Genomic DNA, 26,486 nt, shown 5'->3' with positions numbered 1-26,486 from the left:
GACTCATTTCTCTAGACACAGCCTTTGTCTACACAGGAAGCATTTTAGGCATCACAAGAATGGGTTGCTACATTTTCAAACTCACCAGTTTCAAGAGGCTAAAAAATGTGCATGAAAGTCTGCAGTATAGAATGGTAGACATTTTCAAAACCTCATACACAGTGCCGGGATAGGTGGTATTTAGAGGGTTTATATACCCAGTGTTTCTAGACAGTCCTGGATTTTTCCTGTTCTCCTGGTATACGTATTAATAACTTCTCCTTTCACTGTAAAAAGAATCCCACTTTGAATAACATAGTGTCACCTTAGCTATGGTCCCTATATTTGGATATTTATACATATATATTTTCTTCGAATCAGTAAGTTGTAACTAATCCCACTTCTTTGCTTTAAATAAGATTTATCTCAATTACCACTAAATCCTGGGAGGAGCAGTAGACTGAGCTTATACCTCATTGTGACTTGAGACTTTCAAAACACACTGGTTTCTTGGATACTATTATGGAATTGCTCACAATTTCGCTAAAAGATAGCCATGTAAAGAAATACTGTAAAAGTTCAATTTACCCAGGATGTTGATATTTTTAGGACAACCATACCTAAAACAAGTTGCAGCATTTCAAAATAGATCTAAAAAAATAAATTAAATTGTACAGAAGTTGATTAAGATCATAATCTATAAGTCAAAGCCTCTGTGATTTCACATCTTAAATTTTCAGGAAATACTGTGAATTTATTCTTTTACCTAGTGATATCAGAAATTATATACACATTTTTTACTGTTACACATGCAGCTCCAAATTTCCTTTTGAGCACAACACTCGGGGAGCACTTTGACTTATTATTTTTAACCCAAATCCTTTTCCCATTTTTCATTTGTTAATACTCACGGGGTACTAGGTGCTGTTATAAGTGCTTCCACAAACACAGACACACCTAGTGCTTGTTAAACCTATAAGGTAGATTCAATTATCGTCACAGTCTCCATTTCACTGACGATGAAGCTGAGTACAGGGCAATTGGGTGGGCGGCTTGCAGAAGATCACACAGATTTGGACCCAGGCAACCTAGCTCCAGAGCCCGTGGTCTTTGCCACTGAGTGGTGCTCCCACTTTATCATTCCTTCCAAATAGGAAGAGATGACTTCCACTTTATTGAAGAAGTAACTGACAGATCAGAGTTTGCCTTATATTTTTAATTCATTAATTTCTTTTAAGAAGCTGTTTTTTTTGAACAGCTCCTTTTTGCAAGGCATTGAGATAACATAGGTGAATTTAAGTTATTTTTAAAACACCAGAGGCACATGTTTGTCTAATTGCATTTAAGAGAAGAAGACTCACTTCCAAATCTTGGCTATTGTAAATAATGCTGCCGTGAACATAGGCGTGCATATATTCTTTCGAATTAGTGTTTCAAGTTTCTTTGGGTAAATTCTAAGTAGCGGGATCACTGGGTCATAAGGCAGTTCCCCAAGTATCCATCAGTAGATGAGTGGATAAAAAGGCTGTGGTACATTTACATAATGGAATACTACTCTTATGTGAAAAGGAAGAAAAATTTACCCTTTGTGACAGCATGGGTAGACCTGGAGAACATTACCCTAAGTGAAATAAACCAGGCAGAGAAACATAAGTACCATATGATTTCACTCATATGTGGATTTTAATTTAATGAACAAGTTGAACTATCAAGCAAAATAGAGACAGACTCATAGATATAAAGCAGGCAGACAGCTCTGGTGGAGATGTTGAGGGGGGGAAAGGATTGAGCAAAAATGAAAAACGAGAGAGAGAACTCATGGACATGAACAATAGTATGGTGATTGCCAGAGGGAAGGGGTGGTTGGAGGTGGAAGAGGGTATAGAGGAGATAAATAGGGATGGAAAAAATAAAGTAAAATAATTTTTTAAAAGAGAAGAAGCTTTGTAGCCTCCAAATTTAAAACATTTAAATGCTTAAAACCAGAAACAATTCAGTTTTCTGTTAAGATGGGACCTGGCTCTCCGATATGCGTACATGGTGTGTGTCAGAGAAACCACATGGACAGAGGTGCCAGGCAGTAGAGCAGGGTTCTGAGAGCATAGGCTCAGAAAGAAGACAAACTGCACTTAAACCACAGCTTTGTTATATATACTAATTGTGCGGCCTTCTAAAGGTTATTGACTTCATCTTTTCAATCCGCAAAATGGAAACAGTCAAATACCTATTTCATAGAATGATGTGAAGATTGGGGAAAAATTAGATTTTGGAGGAGTACTAGCATATCGTATATATTCAATAAATGACCGTTATTATTATATTATTTAAAGTGCTCAAATCTCACTCTATTTAATCCCAGAATAGCATATAAGTTGCCACAGAAAGGTAATTCAATAAGCCCAGACTTAGCAAAATACCAATGTAAATAAAAGAAAATAAACAGAAAGAACACCATTCCAGTGTCTGATTTTTCATGTCAGTTATGCTTAAATTAGATGTGGGGGTGGGTGAGAGGTTAATTCTGCAAAAATTAGATTGAGCAAGGAGGTCCTACCTGGTTATATTATGATGTCCATAATTTTTTTTAAAGTTTTCTGGATTTTTATCCCATAGTTCTTAGAATCTTTAATAGAAGGTAGCACATAACACTTCTGCCTGGGATTTCTTTTGTTTGTGTTTTCCAAGTATTCTAACATGCAGCTAAAGTAGTTAAAAGCTCAGGCTTTATCTGCATTTTTTATATTTTAATTTTCAAGTTTTGTAACCTCAGATATTCTAATTAAAGTTTCTAAGCCTTCTCTTCTAATTAATTAATGTTACTAATAATTTTTCAAATGCCATGTAAGAAGTATTTGTAAAATTGCTCTTGCCTATTCTTTTACATTTGAGATTAATTTTAATTTCTGTAGCTGAGCTCTAGCTCAACCAGACACTTAACTTTATTTTCTTAATTGGAGAAAAATTAAGAATGATATTCTAAATCTCTTACTTGGTAAAGATTTCAAGAACATAATTATTATCCCTCACATTTTCAAAAAGTTTAGATTAATAAAAAAGGATGAACATAACTCTTTTAAATGAAGAATTCTCCAGAGGGAAATTCATCATCGAAGTTATCAGAATCCTCTAGGATGTCCATAATGGAAACAAAATGTTGTATAACTCACACTACACTACATTGTTGTGAATATACTTAAAATAATCAATGTTGGTGGGTATGAAATTTCAGTAGGACACCTGCTCCCTCTAGAAACATGAACTGCAAAGAAATGTCCTGCAATTTTGGAGAACTGACTAGAAGCCCATTAACAGGACAGATGAGGTTGTACATCATTAGAGGCATTTTTTTTGTAGTCCTTCATTTGGGGAACAAATTCTGAGAATAGCAATCTGGAAATTCATAAATCCTACTGAGCCTTGGTTAAGTGACATTCATTATAAAGAACACCTGGAGGAAAGACATGAGAATTGAGTTACAGCTAGAAAGATCGGATTACCTGTGTTCTGCATGTCTTGGTTAAGTAAGGTAGCGTAGGAAGGAATGATATATCCCTACACTCATTTCAGTGATATTATCCTATACAAGATGCCCAGTGCACAAAATCTGTGCATGGTGGTGCTGGGGGGGGGATCCCTCAGCCTGGCCTGCACCCTTTCACAATCCAAGACCCCTCAGGAGATGTCCGACTGCCAGTTTAGGCGCGATCCATAGGCAGTCTGACATCCCTCTCGCAATCTGGGACCGCTGACTACTAACCGCTCACCTGCCTTATGCCTCATCATCCCTAACCACTCTGCCTGCCTGCCTGCTCACCCTTAACCCCTCTGCCTACCTGCCTGATTGCCCCTAAGCACTCTGCCTGCCTGCCTGATCACCTCTAACCACTCTGCCTGACAGCCTGATGCCCCCAACTGCTTGCCTGCCTGCCTGATCATCCCTAACCACCTCTGCCTCAGCCCCCACTGCAGCAGCTTTGTCTAGAAGGATGTCTGGAAGGTTGTTCAGCTGTCTGGTCTAATAAGCATGTTATGCTTTCATTATCATAGATAATAAAACCCTAATATGCAAATCAACGGAACAGTGGAACAACCGGTCACTATGATGTGCACTGACCACCAGGGGGCAGATGCTCAATGCAGGATCTGCCTTCTGGGCTCATGGCTGGCAAGCGCAGCAGCGGTGGTGGGAGCCTTTCTCACCTCTGCTGCAGGCGGGCGGTAAGGAGCAAGGGGTCCCGGACTGTGAGAACCCCGGACTGTAAGACGGATGTCTGACTGATGGCTTACGTCAGATCCCCAGGGGATGGACATCCCCAGAGGAGTCCCCGACTGTGAGAGGGCGCAGGCTGGGCTGAGGGACCCGCCCTCACGCCCATGCACAAATTCCACGCATCGGACCTCTAGTATTGGGATAAAGTTAATGGTGTATCTAATACAATGATGAGTTTCTGTCACTTACATATTTCATCATAATTATTTTGTAATTTTGAGCATTTGATTTCATTCATACTTTATAAGTACATTTCATTTCTGTTACACGGTCTTCTAGGTGAATGTTTATTTTTTATGAGTTTATTACCTTTCATGTTTGTCACTTTGAATCTAAGCAAAACAATACAAATATAAAAATATAGCCGAACCGGTTTGGCTCAGTGGATAGAGCGTCGGCCTGTGGACTCAAGGGTCGCAGGTTTGATACCGGTCAAGGGCATGTACCTTGGTTGCGGGCCCATCCTCACTGGGGGGCGTGCAGGAGGCAGCTAATCGATGTTTCTCTCTCATCGATGTTTCTAACTCTCTATCCCTCTCCCTTCTTCTCTGTGAAAAATCAACAAAATATATAGATAGATAGATAGATAGATAGATAGATAGATAGATATAGATATAGATAGATATAGATATAGATAGATATATGTTTATGTATATACTAGAGGCCTGGTGCACGGATTCATGCATAAGTGGGGTCCCTCGGCCTGGCCTGCAAGGATTGGGCCAAAACTGGCTCTCCAACATCCGCCGAGAAGTCCCAGATTGCGAGAGGGCAGTTCTCGGGTGACACACCCTGGAATCAGGCACCCACCTCTCTGGTTCCAGGTGCGTCACTCAAGAACCACAGCTGCCAAGTCACTGCAGCTGGCAGCTTCTATGTTGAGCATCTTCCCCCTGGTGGTCAGTGTGCATCATAGCTACCAGTCGGAATGTCTGCCCCCTAGTGGTCATTGCACGTCATAGCTACCAGTCAAACAGTTGAACAGGCGGATGGTCATTTAGGCTTTTATATAAATACTAGGGGCCCGGTGCACGAAATTCATGCACTGGGTGTGTGTGTGTGGGGGGGGGAGTGTTCCTCAGCCCAGCCTGCCCCCTCTCACATACTGGGAACCCTCAGGCATTGACCCCCATCACCCTCCGATCGCCTGATCGGCCCCTTGCCCAGGCCTGACGCCTCCGCCAGAGGTGTCAGGCTTGGACAGGGGACCTCCATCTCCCCCCGATCACTGGCTCTGGCCCCCGTCCAGGCCTGAGGCCTCTGGCCCAGGAATCATGCCTGGGCAGGGGACCCCCACCTCCCTCTGATCGCTTGCTCCACCCCCCGCCCAAGCCTGACGCCTCTGACCCAGGCTTCAGGCCTGGGCAAGGGGACCATCATATCCCCCCAATCCCCGGCTCCGCCCCCCACCCAGGCCTGATGCCTCAGCCAGAGGAGTTGACCCTCATCACCCTCTGATCACCAATCACCGGATCGGCCCCTTGACCAGGCCTGAGGCCTCCGGCAGAGGTGTCAGGCCTGGGCAGGGGACCCCCAGCTCCCCGCGGTTGCAGGCTCCGCCCCTGCCCAGGCCTAATGCCTCTGACCTAGGCGTCCGGCCCAGGCAGCGGGGACCTGCAGTGGCAGCGGGGGGCGCCGCGATCGTGGGCTTTGCTTTAGGCCCAAGCAAGGGACCCCTAGCTCCTGGGACTGCCAGCTTCGACCTTGCCCAGCTCCCATCGCTGGCTCCACCCCTACTTCCTGCTATCACTGGCCAGGGCGGCAAAGGCGCCTGATTCTCCGATCATGGCTGGGGGGCAGGGCAAAGGCGGCTCTCAGCTCCCCCCTGGGTTTCCGATCACTGTCAGTGGCAGGGGGCTTCTTCCTGCTTTCCCTTTCGCCTCCCTGCATTGTGCCTACATATGCAAATTAGCTGCCATCTTGTTGGCAGTTAACTGCCAAACTTAGTTGGCAGTTAATTTGCACATAGCTCTGATTAGCCAATGAAAAAGGTATCGCCGTACGCCAATTACCATTTTTCTCTTTTATTAGTGTAGACTAGAGGCCCGGTGCACAAAAATTTGTGCACTCGGGGGGGAGGGGGGTCCCTCAGCCCAGCATGTGCCCTCTCGCAGTCTGGGACGCCTCGGGAGATAACAACCTGCTGGCTTAGGCCTGCTCCCAGGTGGCAGAGGGCAGGCCCAATCCCTAGGTGCAGCCCCTGGTCAGGCTCAGAGCAGGGCCGATTGGGGAGTTGGGGCACCGCCCCCTGTCATGCACAGAGCAGGGCGGATCGGGAGGTTGCGATGCCACCCTCAGTCACGCTCAGGGTAGGACCGATTGGGGGGTTGGGGCACCGCCCCCTGTCACACTCAAGGCAGGGTCGATGGGGAGGTTGCGGCGCCACACCATCACGCACAGAGCAGGGCCGATCAGGGGGTTGGGGCACCACACCCTGTCACACACAGAACCGCAAGGCAATCAGGGGGTTGGGGAGCTCCCCCCTATCAGGCACAGAGCAGGGCTGATCAGGGGGTTGGGGCACCTTCCCCTGTCATGAACAGAGCAGGGCAGATAGGGAGGTTGTGGCCTCGCCCCCTGTCACACACAGAGCCGCAGGGCGATCAGGGGGTTTGGGCACTGCCCCCTGTCACACTGATCCCGGTGCCGGGAGGCCTCGCGGCTCTGCTGATCCCGGTGCTGGGAGGCATATTACCCTTTTACTATATAGGATAGAGGCCTGGTGCATGGGTGGGGCTGGCTGGTTTGCCCTCAAGGGTGTCCTGGATCAGGGTGGGGGTCCCGCTTGGGTGCCTGGCCACCCTGGGTGAGGGGATGATGGCTGTTTGCAGCTGGTCACACCCCCTTCAGGATGGGGTCCCTAATGGGGTGCCTGGCCAGTCTGGGTGAGGGGCTGAGAGCTGTTTTCAGGCTGGCGGGTAACTGAAGCTCCCAACCGCTCCTTTTTTTCTTTTTTTTTTAATTCTGTTCCAGCTTTAGCTCTGAGGCTTGGCTCCAGCTCTGAGGCCTCAGCTGCTGAAAGCAGGTATCTGGTTTGTTTGGGTTCTATAATTGTAACACTGTTGCGGTCCTGCTCACTCCAGCTCTGAGATCCCGGCTGGCTGAAAGCAGGGATCTGCGTTTGTTCTATAATTGAAACAATGTTGCGGTCCTGCTGCCTGAAGCCCCGCTGCCTGAAAGCAGGTCTGGGGTTTTGTTTAGCTTCTATATTTGTAACAATGTTTCAAACTGCAAGCTCAGAGGCCGGCAGCGGCAGGTGGGGAACATTGGCTTCCTCCGTCACTGAAGCAAGAAAGCCTAATGTTCACTTCAAGCTGCTTGGCTGCCGGCCGCCACCTTGGCTGGCTGTTAATTTGCATATCGCCCTGACTAGCCAATGGGAAGGGTAGCGGAGGTACAGCTAATTACCATGTTTCTCTTTTATTAGATAGGATATATATATATATATATATATATATATATAGTGTGTGTGTAAACATATATATATATATATATATATATATATATATATATATATATTCAGATGCAAACAACCAAGTAAAAATTATTTTCACTAATCAAGATTTTCATTATAGTCTGCATAGATAATAAGAAATACTGAAAATAACTTAAGATCCTACTTACTCCAAATAGAAAGAAGAAACAGTTCACAGAATGCTGCTAAGTAGTCAAAAATCAGTACTAGTTTCTGAATCTGAGGCTTAAAAAAATGCCAGCAAATTAGTAAAATGAAATGCCAATGTAAAGAGCAGTTTTTTGAAGAGTGACCCTGGTATGCGCTGGGGCATCCAGTCCAGACAGTCAGCTATTTGAGAGATTCCCATCCTTCCCTAGTTTTGGCAATTCAAAGCGTTGTAATCTTTAAATAAGAAAATAAGTCACCTTATATATTTTCCACATGTATTTTTCAGAAGATTGTGGGTTAATTTCAATAATCAGACAAAACAATACTATTTTATAGGGTCAAGAAATATGAAAAAGAATACTAAGTTTTACTGTAAACAGTAAATATGCAATTATGTGCACTTGCTTTTGAAGTTTTATTGGACAACAGGTAACAAAGGTTTTTAAGACACACAAATTATTTTACCCAGCAGTTATACACCTAGAGTATCCACTAAGGAAAAAATTAGTGAAGGTGTGCAAGAGGGATATACATGTTTTCACGACTGCAAAAACTTGAAAACAATAAAGTGTTCAATAATGAGGTATTGGTAATATTTTACTTCCTTTAATGCAGTGGTTCTCAACCTGTGGGTCGCGACCCCTTTGTGGGTCGAACAACCCTTTCACAGGGGTCACCTAAAAAATATATAATTACATATTGTTTTTGTGATGAATCACTATTATGCTTTAATTATGTTCAATTTGTAACAATGAAAATACATCCTGCATATCAGATATTTACATTATGATTCATAACAGTAGCAAAATTACAGTTATGAAGTAGCAACGAAAATAATTTTATGGTTGGGGGGTCACCACAACATGAGGAACTGTATTAAAGGGTTGTGGCATTAGGAAGGTTGAGAACCACTGCTTTAATGCCATACCTTGTGAGTATTAAAATAATTTTCAGACTTCCCATGTGTTAAATAAGATAAAATCATTTAACATGTTCATGATGAATTTCTCAGCGAGAAAACTGGCTACAGCTTAGTATATCTAGTGCTATTCTGGTATTGTAAAAAATAACTGTGTGTGTGTATGTGTGTGTATTTGTGTAGGAAAATTATAGACAGAATACATGCCATCATTCTGATAGTGGCTATCTCTTCGGTTCAAGATTATAGGTCTTCTTTAAAATTTGTTCTTGTATTTTCTAATTTTTTGACATGGGAGTTAAAATCACTATGAGAGAGTAAAGATATGAAATTCTTGAGGAGCTGGTGAAATCCTGTATCAGTATGTGACTGATGAAGTGTCTGCTGATATCATACAGACTTTACAATCTCAACCCATGACTCTGGGCTTGGGAAAAATAATGAAATGTGATGGGAAGCCAGTGTGTGAGGTTGTTTTTAGTGTGTGGAGACAGCAGAAGAAGACATCAGAATAATTTTAAGATTTTATAAGTATTTTATCATGTGTATTCAACTAAGGATTTTCAGGGAAAGTTAAAATGTCTGGTAAACTTGCATGTATTATTGTAAGGACATGTAGACATAATCTTTATTTTATTGATCTGTGGATACTCCATCAGAATCAGCTGACTGTGTAGTGTTAAGGATCTATCTGGATTGTCCTGAACATTCACCTCACTCCTTCTAGTCTAACTGAATAAGAACAATTAGTTCTTATTAGAAAGAGACACAGGTTATTAATATTAGAATGAATTGCTTTATAATATTTAAACCACGTGGCAGCAAGTTATTAAGTTACTAAATTTGTAAACAACATAACTTGTTAATTTTTCGATTCTCATATTAAGCAAAATGGTAGGCAAAGGAGAATGAATGAATGATTGGACAAGACTCTAAAAACTGTCACCTGACATTTCCATTGCTAAACAGGTATAATCCTGGGTTCTTCTACATTTATTTTTTGCTTTCCTTACATTTCCTGTTTTGTTTTGTTTTTTAATATAAGTAAGTACCTCCAAAGAGTTCAACGTTAAATGGAAAAAAAATACATAGAAACAAATTATTACAAAAGAATTTCATAAGTGTTCTAATACAGACAAGGAAAAAAATGTTAGGAAATTCAAATAAGGATGCCCGAAGGATTTAGAGAAGACCAAGCAAAGGAGAGGATGGTGGCCTCTGGGAGGAGCTCAGAGATACAGATCGGAGGGTATGCAGCAAGAACTGAGTCTGACATTGGGCCTTAGATGAAGAAAACAGGAGGTGTTTTAAACAAATCAGACTAATCACACCAGTGAATTTATGATTTCCCATTTAAATATTATTCCCAGGAAAAAAACTCATTTGTGGGAAAAGGAGAGGATAAGAATGCAACAGAGCTTCTGCTGCTGAATCACTCTAACTATATGAATTTTCTTCTGGACTTCCTGGATAATGATGACACAAATAGCAGCCGAGAGGCCCTTTGCTAAAAATATCCCCCTACTATAAATTGACCATGTAATTTACAGTCCAAAATGGGGACATTTTTAAGTATTAAAAAAAGAGTGCAATTAATAATTATGTAAAGATTACAGGCATATGCTAGCTATTTTCACTCTACTGAAATCAAACACCCTGTAATACAGATTCATTTTGAATGATACATTCTGTTTAAAATACAAAATACCTAGATAAAGTTCACTTCATTTACCCTTAGATGTGAATTAAATCAATCACATTCATACCTCATATAATCCAATAAATCTAGGATTAAGAGCTAGAATTAGAACATAAAGGATGGTAGGATGAGATTTTAAAAGTGTATCATTGCCCTTGGCCAGTGTTACTCAGTTGGATGGGCATTGTCCTGTGCACTGAAAGGTTGCCAGTTTAATTCCTGGTTAGGGCACATGCCAGGGTTACAGCCTGGATCCCCAGGAGGGATGTGCAGGAGGCAGCCGATTGATGTTTCCCTCTCACATTGATGTCTCTCTCTCCCTTTCCCTTCTCTCCCTAAAAATCAATAAAAATACTTTTTATGTCTTGTTTTTTGGTTAATCCTCCCTTGATGATATTTTTTCCATTGAGAGAGAGTAGAAGGGAGGGAGGGAGAGAGAGAAACATTGATGAGAGAGAGATACCTTGATTGGTTGCCTCATGCAGGTGTCCTGGGCGGGTCCAGGGAGTGAACCTGCAACCAAGGTACATGCCTTTGACCTGGAATCGAACATGTGAATCTTCGAACTCACAACTCTATTCTCTAACCATGAGCCAGGACAATAAAAATATTTTTTATAAAAAGTGTATCATTAGAGACCTTAAGGTTTGCAAACATAGACAAATCTAGATTTTAAACCGCATCTCCATTTTGCTCTGTGATCATCAGTACTTTACTTATCTGGACTTCAATTTAATTTGTAAAATTGGATAGCTACCCCCAAATCTGTCATTAAAAATAAGATAAAGTAGCATGCAAAGAGGTAGTCACAGACTTAGAACTCAGTTAACATTGGTACTTTGGGAGAAGATATAAATTGGGTAGAGGGGTATGGTCCATGAAATACACCCTGTAGAGCACATCTATGTGTATTAATGATCTAAAAAATGTATAGCTAAAGATCAATTGATTAACATTATTAAAAAAATGGATGGTGTATATAGAAATTTTTAGCAAAAATAAAAGAAATTTTTACTAATTTTGCTAAGATAAGTAAATGGGAATTTGATTCAAAATAATTCACATAACATATAATGTTGCATAACTCTAACATTAATTTTCTTGAATTGATGTGATCTTAATTAGTGTACTCAAAGACCTCACATATTGAAAATGATTTCAATATGTGGTCTTTTCTATCACAAATATTTTTATTATTTTAAATATGTAAATATCTTACTTAGTTTGTGTTAGATGTTGTTCTTTATATTTGAGAAATTGTTTGTGGAAATACCATACATTTTTACATTAATTTTTGTCATCATGTCCATCATCTCGGGTCATTAGTACAGATTTGACTGAACAGAATTAAGAAGGGTGCTTTGAGCATAGAGGTCGATAATCAGTATGAGACGTCACAGTCATTTTAAGTTGTCTTAAACCCATGCAGTTACTGTATGCTTCTCAAAACCAACATTCCAAACAACATGCAAGAATTAATATCCTATCAAAACAAAGAACAACAAATAGCAACACTCCTAATGTGCCTTAGGAAAGAAGGGGAAAAAAACAGGACAGGAAACAACAATGACAAAAAACAATGGTGAGAATCCACCTGCTGTAACCATGTCTTCTGACTGGTCATCCTGGAGGAAAAAGCCGGCAGACAAAGGCCTGGGGCTGGGCAGCCTTGCCAGGCCCCACCTAGCACAGTCTCATTTGAGATCATTTTACAAACTGAGCCAAATAAAGGCGGAAATGCACCCACGGCTCTCTCTCTTTCTTTCCCAACTCCTACCCTCTAAGTACCCCCCAATGCTTGTTCTGCCCATTTTTTTTTTAGGTAAAAAGTAGAGTGAGGCAATCACAAAACAGTAACAAGGAGAATCTGTACATATGCAAACCTACTTTAAGTGAGAAAAGGGCACAGGAGTTGCCTCAGCCAGATGAGCTGTCCCCAGAAAGACTACTTTTATTTTCTTAATTAGATATTTCATAAAAATTAAAGAAACAAGTGGAAGATATAAAATGTTCAGTTACAGCGATAGGAGCCCGGTACTCAATTTTCTCATAACCCACCTGTGACAAGTGGCAATTTGACCTTCTTAATTGTTCAGTAATAGAACAAATTTCCTCTATGGTGATTAATGTCCTACTGCTGCTGCCTGATTCTATTGTTTCTTGGTAGTTCAGTGCTTTTGCTAAATGCAGACAACATCATATATATAGAGAGAAAACACTCCTTTGACAATAATAATTTTAGATTCAACACTCATTGACTGACCCTAAGGTCAGCTTCATTGTCAATTAAAGATTTTTAAGAAAATCCTGTACTAGATATAGAATGTCAATACTCTGTACCTTGTACAGTAAGTAGATGTCAAACAGCAATGAACTCAATTCAGAAAAGACCAGAATAAAACTTAAGTTCAGCTAATACATAGATATTGTTAGAGACACTAGTGAGAGTCATTTTAATTTGGTGGTGAATGAGTGACACTTGGGAACTGGTTAATGGATTCTGGTTAATAGCTTCTCTCTAACTCTTTACTAAATATTTTTCTAGCTATTTGCAAACTATAAGTTATAAAAATGATGTAAGACCTTAGCTTACTAAGCAAAGACATATGTCCATTAATAAAAATTAAGGTGAAAATTATTCTGAACAACATTTTAAAAGTGTTAACAAAGTAAGAAAAACCAAAACACCATACTTTCCATGTAACTCCCTTTCCTCAGAATCGCCTGATCTCAACTGCTTTCTTATTTTTTCAGCTCTGCCATGCCATTTCTCATCATCTGTTTATTCTTTGTGTGAATGCTAATTGAACTCATACTTCATAGCAGGTTATCTTTCACACAGTCTGGAGACAGAGATTAATAAGACTTGGTATTTTTAGTGAATACACTAAAAAAAACACAACACAACAAATGATGTTAACTACAATAAGATGTAATGATGTGTAGCACACTCCAGGTGCTACACTGGAGTTGAGAACCCAGTGTTAAAGAGACACAGAAGTTATGTCAATTAATGTTCGGGAGCAGGCAGTTGGGGCATCAGGGAGGACTTCATACGGAAGTCTTTGGATCTGTTTTTGGAAGGATGACGATGTTTCTTTAGGGTGAGAAACTGAGGGAAGAGCAATCCATTCAGAGACTCTTTATACTGATCATTAGGAAAACTTCTGGAGGGTAAGGAAAGATGGCTTATTTGAGAATCTGAGCAGTCAAGCATTATCAGTACATAAGATTTTTAGGAGAAATGTAGTTGGGAAGATATTTAACTAACTGATGTTTACTGAGCACATATTATGGTCTAGCAACCATGCCATAAATAATGCTATGTACTTTATTGTACACAATATATTCACTCAGCCTAACAAAGTAGATGTTATTCTCCTAATAAAGATCAGAAAAGACAACTGAGGCACCAAGAAGGTAAACTTAGTCATGAAGTTCACCTAGCTATTCCCAAAGCTGATTTCTCTAAACATACCCTACTTGGAATGCAAGTGAATTCAACTTGGAATTCAAGTGAAGGTCACCATGCATCCTAGTAAACTGTCTAAAACATTATCCAGAGAGTTTTAATGAATTAAGATAGATTTTTTTAACCCCACCCGAGGACATATTCATTGATTTTTAGAGGGAGCAAGCGAGCGAGAGAGAAGAAACATTGATGTAAAAGAGAAACATTGATCTGTTGCCTCCTGTAGATACCCTAATCAGAAATCGAACCCACAACCCAGGTATGCACCCTGACCAGGAATGGAACCCGAAACAGTTGGTGCTGAAGATGATGCTCCAATCAACTGAGTGAGCCACCCTGGCCAGGGCTAAGATACATTTCTAAGCCAAGCTAAGATGAGCAGCAAATATGGGTCAGGCTTCACCACCTGATGAACTGTTTGTGATTTGGAAATTACTCCATCCCTCTGGGTCTCTGTTCTTCTCATAAAATGGGGGTAATAAGAGTATATACCTTATGGTACTGTCATAACCATTACTGAATCGATGACATTCATTTACAATGATGCTTAGCTCCCATAAATCATCAGGGTATGCAATTCTCATTTCAGAAATAGCTCTCGGATGGCACTGTGGGAAATGGATTGGAGAGGGACGGAAACTTCAATACTCAATGCTCCAGAAGAAGGATTCGGAGAGTTTCAACGAGGGTACTTGGCAGTGCTGGAGAAGCGGGGGTAACATTGGGAAATATGTCAGAGGTAAAGATTGCAAGGAATTTCCGACCAATTGGGTTTAGGGAGGAGAGGGAGAGAGAAAAATTGAAAATGATCCTGAGGCTTCACTTTCAGATGGCCAGATGAGTGTTGATGTCTTAACAGGTCATGCTCCAACTGCTGCTTCTCTGTGACTCAGTTATCATAGGAGTTTCCTGGCTGCTGATGGCAAGTAAATGATTTAGTGATTATTTATAGCAAAAAAAATTAAAATAGCATCGGAAGCCAATAGAAGCCAGAGAAGCCAGTTCCACCTACCAAATCTAGCCTATGCAGGTAGCTCTAAACTGACCTCCCAAGCCTCTCAGGTGTGAAAATAACCGAGCAGTTGGTTATCTCTAAGGGCTTCTTTGTAGCCCCGAAGTAGCCTAGAGGTATGGTGCTGGCTGGCCAGTGGTGAAAAGAGGCTGATGAGCACAGCCCACCCACAGTTTTAGGGCATTTTGTTTTCCCTTGAGACAGTACTGAAAGAAAGTTTTCAAATTGTGAGGAGGAGTGATTCTTGAGAATTCCGATTTTTAGCAACAAATCCAATTGATTAAGTTTAAAATTTACACAATATCTAAAGTCCATAAGATGTTATAAAGTTTTGGAATATAAAAAAATTAACAGTAATGATGTTACAGTAATATTTCATTGAGTGAAACATGAAAAAACATATACAGAAAGTTAAAATGAGCACCAAAACCAACCCTAGGCAAGATGTTACCTGAAAACTTTTCTTAATTGTTTGAATTTCTCACACACAAAATATATGTCTACTCTTTTCTAAAAACTACCAGCTATATCTCTACACAATTCAGGAATGAGGAGAGTTGAGTATTTTACATGTCACATAACTTATATAAAGCTATTATCAGATTTATTTTTGAGCTATTAAATTTTTAGCTAAACTACATTGTCTCTTTAATAAGTTATTATTACCTACAAATGACAAAATATACTTAAACAAGTTAGAATGGGGGAATAAAGGAAAGGGGTAATTAACCCTAAATTTTGTTCTCCGTTAATATAAAAGACTCTTCATTCAAGAGTTTACATACTCTTTTTATTTTAGAAACAATTTCATAAAAAAAAAATAAAAAAAACATCTTGGGGAGAACATAGAAATGAACACTAGTCACTCTGTAATACAAATATCCTCAAACCAGGGATCAGTTTGTATCCTCCTTTGCATCTCCTGTTTTTCCTCTAGTGCCAACATTACCTTAGGCAGCGGTTCTCAACGTGTGGGTTGTGACCCCTTTCGGGGTCAAACGACCCTTTCACATGGGTCACCTAAATACATCCTGCATATCAGATATTTACTTTATGATTCATAACAGTAGCAAAATTACAGTTATGAAGTAGCAACAAAAATAATTTTATGGTTCGGGGTCACCACAAATGAGGAACTGTATTAAAGGGTCGCGGCATTAGGAAGGTTGAGAACCACTAAGGTGGCCCTCAGTGTATCCTCACCTTCACTCACGACAAAATACTTTCTAAGAGGTCTTTCCAAATTACTCTTAGATAAGGAAGATTCACCTCTTTTTACTTGAGTTGAATTGAATGCTGCCCCTGGAACTTGGTACTGACCCCACTATGACTGGTGTCCTGTCTGGATCTGGTGCCAGGTTGGATCAGAAAAGGACTTCCCTCAGCCCCTTCTCATCCTTTAGTTCTTAAAAAGCAGCACAAAGTTAGGGATATTTGTTATTTGTTAACAAAACTGCCATTGCACTATGTCTAAAAGCATAATGGAGAAAATAAAAGAATGCCCAGACCTTTAAAGATAATGGATTTCAAGTTCTATTTTCCTACTGAGTTAAAACCTTCATTTCTCTTGGAGAAATTTATTTCAATTTTCCAAATGTTTAGAGCTGCTAGATAATTTAAGGTAAAACTCTTCTACCTAAATGTGGTTGAAGTGGTTTAGCACTTAAACTAGCTAGCTCTAATCCATGACACACACCCAACCAGGTCAGCAATAAACTAGGGATGACTAAATTACTAGTAACCCTTCTGGGTTTTTTTTTTTTTTTTTTTTTACCTTAACATCATCTCTAAACTATAAGCTAATTAATAATGGAAGTGTTTGCTATTTCTCAATCACTATTCTTAAAAAGGTGAAAAGGTATTTTTAGAGTGAATATATTATGCTACTAAAATATTTACTTATTCTTATATAAGCTTCAGCATAATTATAGTTTTGTATAATTAGAGTTTTATGTCAAAAGATTTATAGCTTTATCACCTCAAGCAATATTTCACAGCTGCCAAGAATGATTTATGCAATAATGACTTAAACTGTAAAATAGAACCCTCAAAGGAAGGGCTGTCAAGTATTTCTCCCCCAAATAACTAGGCTTTTAAAAATTAATATTCTGGTAAACAGCAAATCCAATTGTGCCCAGTAAAATCCCCAGAACTGGCAAGGTGGGAAGTGTTGCTTCACAATGGTGATCATGTAGCTCACCTGTGGGTACTCGCTCAGATCATGGGGTCTAAAGCCTCTGGCCACGTTGGAAAACAAGCTTTTGGAAATAATGTCACGCTAATTTTGCTACTCCAATATGAGTGAATAAAAAAGTGGAAACAGAATATCTTAAATTTTTGTTAATATGATCGTTGTGCATATTGCATCACTATTCATATTCCTGTAACATGCTAAATTATAGTAATATTCCATGGAATGGAACATGAAAGTTAAAGCAATAAGCAAAGAAAGCATTTTCTATATATACTTCAAACACCAAGAACCTCTCAAAAATAAATGATCTCAATAATGAGGAATTAAGGAAACTTTGAAAAACAAACCAATGAAAATGTTGCTGATTTTGTTCCTTCCTGCTTTTATAAATGTAGAAGAGTGGCTGACAGATCTCTAAGAGGCAAGACTTTCAAAGCATTTGAACTTCTCAAGCTCTGATTTTGTGGATGCCATGTGAAAAAAATCAATAAATTTTGAAGATTATCCTCAAGGTATATGAACTAGTAGCAAAAACACAAGTTGATTATTCAAAGTCAATAATTCTGACTGTGTTTTTACAATCTAAAAGGTCATTCAAATTAATATTTTTCTTTGAAAGAAAAGAAAATGCTTGTTTCCCATATAAATAGAAGCAAAAAACTGCAATATTTGTCATTAGCTCTAAAAGTCCTTGTAGACCGAGTCACATCTATAAATAAAGCCAACAGTATCAAAATCATCACCACATATTGATTACTTCTATACCAAACAAACTTTCAAGTAAACATTCTTTGTCCAAAACAGAGAGGTTTTCACTTATATAACCAAGTAAATCACTAAAATAATAAGATTTGCATTAGTCAAATATGAACATCGCCACTATAAAATTTTTAACATTCAAGTTTGTGATAAATTGCTTTTAAAAATGCCTTTAAGGTGTTCTTGAGATTATTTACACTCATATTATACAAACTAAGCTAGGTTCCAAAACATCACTATTCCAATTAATAAAAACAACTTCTATTTGAAAGTACTATCTGAAAAATATATAGTTAGTTTCCAAGTAATCTGGACAGTCTAGATTCATTTTATACTTAAATTCAAGTTGAAAAACTTCTGAATTGTCCCAGGAAACAAAATAACCAAATGTGGGCCAACATGACCTGTAGTAACCACAATGCAGACTTTGCCAACATCATGATAAATATTCAGATAGAAAAAAAAGTCAGACATTCAAATTATTCCAAAAGTCAAATCAGGCACACACACACACACACACACACACACACACACACGATTAGTTGCATTTGGGTAGTTAAAGCCTCAGTCCAAGAAATGTTTTCAAGACAACAGAGCAATTAGGCCATTTCTAATATACCAATATTACTGATTGAAATGTCTGGGTAAAGCGAAAAGAACTTTAAAAGCTATCTCTGTATTGGTTGATAATCATATAAGTATTTTCATTCCAGATTAATTCAAAAGTATACAAACCTGTTTTTCCAATGATACTTTGTTATACGTACCGACTCAAATTGCTATAAAAATCTAGTAATTAACAATTGTAAGTTTTCTATCATAAAGTATTTAATTATGAGAAAAGAGGAAGAGTTAAACCTTTCCCTGCTAGAATTTGTTCTCTGTATTTTATTAAATGACAAGTAATGATATGATATAGGCTATAACACATCACTCATGTATTGTATTCATTTTCAAAACTTGAGTTAACTAAACAGCTGACTAAATACCCTTCTGTCTCACTAATTTCTATCAATTAAATAAAAAGAAATACATGATAATGCAATATCAACAAAACTAACTACAACATGCATTTAATCTATTCCCTTTTATCCCTAAATTGTCAAATATTTCCAAAGTGTGTACCTTTGGAAATGTGTATCTTAAAAATAGGTATACCTGAATATTCATTACATGTGAGTTTATATACATACATATTATGGATTTAGTGAATGCATATCCATTAAATGTGATTTTTTGAGAACTGTTACAGATCTAAAATATTTATGGTCCCTCAGCAAGCCTGGAAGAAGGAGTGCCCTTGAAGTTGAGGTATGACCTTAAGTTGAAGATGCCAGTTTTGCTGCAGTTGTAAAAATGAGTACTAATAACTCCACAGTACCATAGTTCCTTTCTCCATTTTGTGTTTTAGAGCAAATCTTGAATATATGAACAGTCTTTATTATTTGAATATACATAGGTTTACTAGACCAATTTTAGAAGTTCCTGTATATCAGTCTTAATCTTGTATGAAAAGGAACAAAAGCGGAAAGAGGTGTGTTACCTAACAAATAAAGCCAGGAAGAGCCAGGAAACATTTACAACACAGTACTTTTAGTCTCGTATATAGTTTTCAACAAGACTTTGCTTTGTAAAGAATTTGAGTTCAAGCCAATAAAACTCTGTCTTTTTCTCCCACAAAATGCATATCAATTAAACCAGTAAATCATTGGCCCTCTTATCATTCCTTCGACAGGGGAGAGAGTAAGACTGATTTGTGGCATCCTGTCCCCAGCGACATTAAGTTACTGCACTTTTGAAGAGTACTTGGTACCCTTATTCAAAGAAGAAATTGTTCTCACAGTCCATGAATGACTGCATCCATACTTTTGAAGCCTAAAATACTATAAGCAACGTATACCTGCACCCGAACGTCTGGGGTTCCTGTGAATGTGAACTTTTGGTTTTCAGTTGTCAAAACTTCATTTCAATGGAATCAAACACAAGAAATCCTAAAAAGGTAAACTTTACCATTTTTGTGGTAGTAGGTGACCTCCACTTTCCTCTCCTCTGACCCCAACAGTGCTTGTGCAATTTGGGCAATATCATGCCTCTTGGTCTCGGGCCCATGGAGAAAGTCGCAGGTGCAGGGCTTTTGCATGACATCTGGCCTGGAGAAGCCAGTCATCTCGCAGAACCCATCGTTGCAGTAGATGATGGCACAGTTCTGCACTCTGGCATTTGCAATGATAAATTTTTTATCTGCAATAAGAAGACAGTAAGGCATCCTTTAAAATCCTTCCACAAGATGCTCATAAGCATTGGAATAATTTGTTGCATAAGAGGAGATATAAAATGCAGGTACTTCCCAAATTGCTAACTGTCCCGGCTTTTGAAAGGAAGAGAAAAAAACAAAACAACCAACCTTACATATGAAATACTGGTCATAAGCCATTTTAACAAAAAAGTATTAAGGACTACTCTTCAAATTTTGAGAATGTAATTTCCTAACTAACCTACATCTCCAGCCCTCTAACCCCTGGGGGATTCATTCTAATGACATTCCGCTGCCCCATTGATATTTCCAGGATACCATCTAAATTCAGGGTAAATATTTTCAAAGCCGAAACAGTGAAACATCCTGTAGCTGTCAGATTTCTCACTTCCACCTTGGCCTTTAGAGTACAACTTTCTCAAAGTAGTTATTATTCCTGGATCTGGCTTTTCTCTATCCCTGTAAGGCATGCTACACACACACCATGTCAAAAAAATAAAACTATTAACAATGAAAGTATTTCACGTTAATTAGCAGTTCAGTAATGCAAAGGTTCAACTTTTCATAACAGGTATTTCCCAGAAGATAAACATATTTACACACATATACACAGTAAATATCATGTTCACACCTTTACACTTCTACTTTGGGAGAACCATGAATTTGTGTGTAGTAGTAGGTATTTTAATACAAATGGTTTATTACTTTTGATCACATATTATATTTACCACTTCCAGATAGGACTTACAAGTTTATGTTATACACAAGGTACTATATACTCATGTCACTAGAGACATCACCAAAATAACTGCAAAATGTACAACATAAATGTGTGTCAATGTGGTTTTAAGAAAATGTGGAATATCAATGACCAAGTATAGGATTTAAAATCAACATATTTATATAACATTCATTCATTATAGGTAGTCCATATGAGAATACTGAATTTCTCCGTATTCCATCTTTGTGGGATTCACTTAGTGTACTTCAATTTTTAAATTTCTAGATACACATTGAAGGGGATGATTAAGGGACAGAAATACTCTTTTGAATAATGAACTATTTTCATTGGGAATCAGCACGAGTCAATTTTGTTTCCAAATTATCCTGCAGTGGGGATAGATTTACATTGATGCCATGCAAAGTTTAGCTTCTATAAACTAGCAGCCAGCAAGCATCCAAGTCAAGCCACAGCCTTGCAAATTAACCAAGGTGAGGGATAGCTTGCAGGGCCATTTCCATCGCTGCTACCATTGACATTCCCTAGTTCCAGTAGTATTGTCTGCCCGGCTCCTGACTTTCAAAAAGTCCGCAATTAAAACAGCTTCAAAACACAGACCCAGGTTACACTAGCACTTTCCCTTTAAGATAGTAGAAGAGTAGGACATCAAGTAGCGAGGCAGATAATGGAGCAGTGGGAGAGGAGGATCAAATCGCCTCCTATAATGGAGCCCATAATCTAACATGTGAATCAAAATTAATATCCGAGGGCGCACACTCCCGCCGCCCTTCGAACCTCCTGGCTGGGTTTCACAGCCTCCTAACTTGCCAGAGCCGGAGTTGCCTTCTCCTCCGCTTGTCAGCGGCGGACGCCCAAGGCACTATCGAAGCAGAATAAGCGAGGGGGAGAGAAGAACAAATGAACTTACTTTGCCCTTCAAATTTCCGTATGATGGTGCCCAGAAATGTGTTTTGCGGTGCCACATGCCCCCTGCGGACAGGCATGGTGACCCCGGTGCGCCGAGGGGCGCTCCCCCGGCTCCGAGTTCTCCCGGGATCTCTCCTCCGCTAGAGCCCAGGCCGGCGCGCCAGCCGCTCTTTGTGGCAGAGCATCCTCTTTGGAAAGCAGAAATCTCTTCCCATTAGCGCCACTTCTAGACACCCGCTCTCCCCACCGAGTCCAGTCCCTTCCCCTCACCTCTCAAACTGCCGCGGGTGAGAGGGTTTGGGGGTGGGGAGAGGGAAGGAGGCGGGGTGAGGGGAGGCGGCGGGGGAGGGAGGGAGGAGGGAGTGGTGGGGGTGGGGTGGGGAGGAGGGGGCGGGGAGTCACAAGGGCAATTGATCAGCTTCTCTTTCCCCAAAACAGCGCCAATTTCCCGCTGCAAATGGGCTTAACGGAGCTGTGAGGATGGCCGGCCGGCGGATGGAAGACTTGTGAGGCTGTTGCAGGAAGGGGAGAAGGAAAAGGAGGCTGGCGGACGGGGGGGGGGGGGGGGGGGGGGTGATGGTGGAGGGGGGGTCCTTGACGTTACTGTCCCCGCCCTCTCTCTCTCTTGCTCTCTCTCTAGCTCTCCACAGACACACACACACACACCCCGCACACGCACACACCACACACACACACACACACACACACCGCACACACAAGCGCACACGCGCGCTCCCTTTATCCCGGGAGCTTGGGCGCCGCCACAGCTCGGATTACTCAAGCGTGCTTTGGCGGAAGCCAGCCAAGAAATCTCCAAAACTCAGTGACAAACAGCTACTCTGGGAAGGTGATCTCCATGGCCGCCAGCCACGGGCTCCATCCCTGAGCCCCTCACATCGCAGCAGCTAAATCCTTTAGCTGCAAAGAAAAGACAAGTGGGAACACAGTCCCTCGGAAAGGACCGTTTCTAAACTCCGGTGGCCTTCGGGAGGTTGAGTATTGAGGAGGAGCCACTTAAAGGTGCAGGTTTAGCCTCAGGGTGCACTGGGATCCCCGGGCTCTGCGGGGCGGGGGGTGGGGGGGTGGGGGGCGCTGACGCCCGGGCTGAACTGGCACTATGGTCCCTGCCCGGCGCGGAGCCGCGCCTGCCGAAGTCTGAAGACTGGCGCTGCCGCCGGGCATGCCCAGTTTCACTGCTTGAGCCCTTAAGGAGATGCAAGGTTGAGGGGTGACTCCGTCTCCCGGTGCCAGAGGCTGCCAGGAAGATGAGAAGGCCAAAGACCGTGCGAGCAAGTGGCACAAAACAAAGCAAGAGTTCGAAAAGGGCGAGCCTGGGCGCCAGGGGGAAGGAACAAAAGGTGGGTGGGGCTAAGAGTTGCCAGCCTCGGTGTGGCCTCCCATGCCACTCATCTCCTGAACACACTAGGCACACGGGTCTGATCTCTTCCACCATTCCTACGGAATCTTCTCACTTAGGGTGGGGAAGGCTTCAAGGGGCAGAAGCGAGTCCTCTTCCCTTTTGCTTCTCAGAGCACACCTACTCAGGAATCTCCTCATATAAGTACACACACTTCTGCCCAAATAGTCCTCCTGGAAACTTAGCAAATCAAACGTGACCAGCCATGCGGGGGGGGGGGGGTGTTTTCTAAGTTGTTCTAGTTTTTCTTGCTTCTTTTGGCTTCATTGATATTATTCTCCCCTTTAACCCAATAGCCAGCCTCTCTCCATGCCCCTTCTTCCAATAGAAATTGCCACCACTACAACCTACAGAACTAGAATGCGGACCAACCTCCTCTCCAGTTGGGAATAAAGGATTCAGAGCCCCCTGTCTAAACATGCAGTTGCATGATAAAGTTTTGGGGGTTTCTGTGCCCTGAAATAGTCAAATTCATATTTTCTCAGTTTCAACCTCAAATCTGAAATGTTTTTAAAAAAAGAGGATGGAACTGAGAAGGTCCAAGCGGGAGGGGGACATTAGGAAGATGAATCATGAAGACAGCAATAAATATCGAGGAAATAAATATAATGACTTTTATTTTACGTCCCAGAAAACACAATCTAAAGATAAAAAAATCCAAACAAAAACAAGAACCTAAGCAGTTCTTATTCTTTCATATCAGAGCAATGAAAATGAATTAGAAAGCTGAGACATTGCCTGAATTTGAACTGTTGAATTTCCCAGGTAATTAGCTTTACTTAAAGAGAAGCAATATATAGCAACCTCGGGCTCTTATAGTAGCTTGAGCTTCCCTGAATCTGTGCAGGTTCCTCTCTCGGAATAGAAAAAGGCACGCTCCTCCCGTGCATGGCTTTATTTCCTTCCCCTTTTCGTATAAGTAGATCTTTCTGACATCCCTCTCACTTGCTGCAGCTGGGCTTTAAACAGCACTGTTCTCCCAGGCGCTAAAAGTGTGAAGGAAGCTATCCATGGTGCTGACACTGGCTCTGCCTTTAGCAACTGTAGCAACTGCTCTCTGCCTACACCAGCAACATACAATAGAACTGCCAACTCAGGCAAGTGGCACCGATATATTCATATGCACTATTTGTCTTCACTGTATACCCACAGAAACACAGAGTGCTCTTTGCATCCAATTTCTAAAACACCTTCTTTTTCTACTTTGCTTCTTAGGTAAATCCAAGCTCAAATGCATTGCTCCCAAAATGCATCAAGGACTCCAGAGAAAACTGAACAAACCACGTATTGTGTGGGTTGTAATTAAGTTTTTATGTGCACTAAAGAGGCATTTATAACACAACAGTAAGTCATGTCAAAGTCATATAAAAATACATTTATCAAACCATGTGTAAATTGGGTGAATGTTGCTTTAAACAAAGGGAAACAGGCATTTCCGAATGCGGTTTGAAACACAACATGTACCTGTCACATGGCAAGATGCCTTGACATGCAGAGAGTAACTGCGCATAATGGCTGTAGTTATGAATCTGATATTAACTTTCGCAGACTTTTTTCAGTCTGGGAACCCTTGAATTTCACTTTAAGAGTAGAAAAGTGGTTTCTTCAAACAGAAAAGTGGCATATTGCTCTCTGAAGTATTCTTTCTCTACAATCTTTAGAGTAGCCTCTGTTTGTTTGTCCTGGAAAATTAAATGCATGATGGTTAAAGTTCCATTGTCTGTGTTCATATGAGCAATCTCTGTGGGCTATGAATTTTCCCCCAACCTCATTTAGCTCTAAGATTAGTTCTATTAAGGATTTAGTGTAAAATTATAGGACAGTCTATAACCTATGTACTGTAATTGATTGATCTGAGCGGAAGATTAAAGGCATCCTGTTTCTAAATTACACCAGTAATCGTGTTCATGCATTATACATTGGTGCAGTGGAGACAAGTACATCAGTCTATATTCAGCCAATAATAGAATAAAACCAGAAGATGGTGGTCGTGGCTGCTTGCTGGCTGGAAGGTGACCCCTCCGCTCTACAAGAGCTGAGTTTAGGTTTCGTGTTGAGGCCAGGTTTTATAAATTTTTAGTATTTTGGATCTTTATTTTTAGAATTCCAATTATTGAACAAAGCACATAAATTCAACTGATGAAATCTATCAAGGGTATAATTTAATACTCAACATACTCTACTTATGAGCAAAGATATCTGTTCTGTATGATTCATCAGTTATTTCCATTTCTAAATATTCAGATATATTCTTAAAATTTCTTAATTGTCCCTATTGCTTTAAAATTAAGTAATTTAGTGTTTACAGCATGTTAAAAACTTTTTAGCAATGTCTACCACATAGCAAGTACTCCATAAATTACACACACAGAGAATTTTGTATGTAAGCCCACAGAATTAATGAAGTCCTACTCAAGAACCCTACATTATGCATTATTTTAATATCATACATTAATGCTTGAGTCTTTAAGGAAATGGTAGCAAATTTTATGGGCTATTTAAGTGGAATTCTTATATTGAAAGAGAATGAAAACTTTTTAGATCAAATAAGCAATGCAATTTGTTTCACATTTTTGAAATTAAGTAGAATATAAATCAATGAAATGAATGTGAAGTTTTCTCAATTTGGCAAAATTAGTTTAATGATCTGATGACCACAATGCATTATTAAAAACACTAAGGGGATCCTGAATTATTTTAGTAACTGGGTCACAATCACCTTAGAATAAAACCAGAAGATGGTAATCTAAGAAGCATCTGACTTTACAATTAGTAGTTAGGCAAATTTGGCTTATATTATCATATGTAACTCTAGAATATCAAAAGAGGCAGACATTTTGAGATGATCTATTAAAACAATATTTCTGTGCAGGCAGGAAAAATTAGAATCTCACCTAAAATTGCCACTTATAACAAAAACTAATGAAAATAGTTAAGCTCTCTTGTTTATAGCTCCCTTTCTAAAAAGCAGTATAAAAATCTCCAACTTTCAGTTTCGTGTAAAGAATAACTAGAAAAAAAATGGATATAAAGTGCTTAACACAAATTCTGGCAGGTGGTGAGCATTTAAATAACAGTTGTCCTACAATATAAGCACTCTATATTTTGAAAGTTAGTAAAGTAATAATAATAGCATTAATATATAGGATTTGACTAATTTAATGAAGGTTGTGTTGGTGGCATTTGTGTTTGAAGCATAAGAAGTAGGTATATTCCTGTCCACCAGCCCCTCCTCCAC

At 40.1% G+C, this 26,486-nt stretch overlaps 1 protein-coding gene across 3 annotated transcripts in view; it reads right to left on the bottom strand.

Moving 5' to 3' along the window:
* The window catches only part of KCNH7 (potassium voltage-gated channel subfamily H member 7), a 405,370-nt gene extending 383,250 nt beyond the window's left edge, over positions 1–22,120 (bottom strand). For all 3 annotated transcript variants that reach the window (XM_081095167.1, XM_081095168.1, XM_081095169.1), the window contains exons 1-2: positions 21,833–22,120; positions 19,940–20,170 (exon numbers count right to left, since the gene is read on the bottom strand). In XM_081095167.1, coding sequence (XP_080951293.1) covers positions 19,940–20,170; positions 21,833–21,908 — 307 coding nt within the window. In that variant the 5' untranslated portion in view covers positions 21,909–22,120. The remainder of the gene's footprint in view (positions 1–19,939; positions 20,171–21,832) is intronic.
* Between the last annotated feature and the right edge of the window lie 4,366 nt (positions 22,121–26,486).

This window comes from Myotis nattereri, assembly GCF_964212035.1.
Source record: "Myotis nattereri genome assembly, chromosome: 7".
Classification (NCBI taxonomy): Eukaryota; Metazoa; Chordata; class Mammalia; order Chiroptera; family Vespertilionidae; genus Myotis; species Myotis nattereri.
Note: the sequence above shows the minus strand (reverse complement) of the source record. Positions and strands in the feature narration are given on the sequence as shown.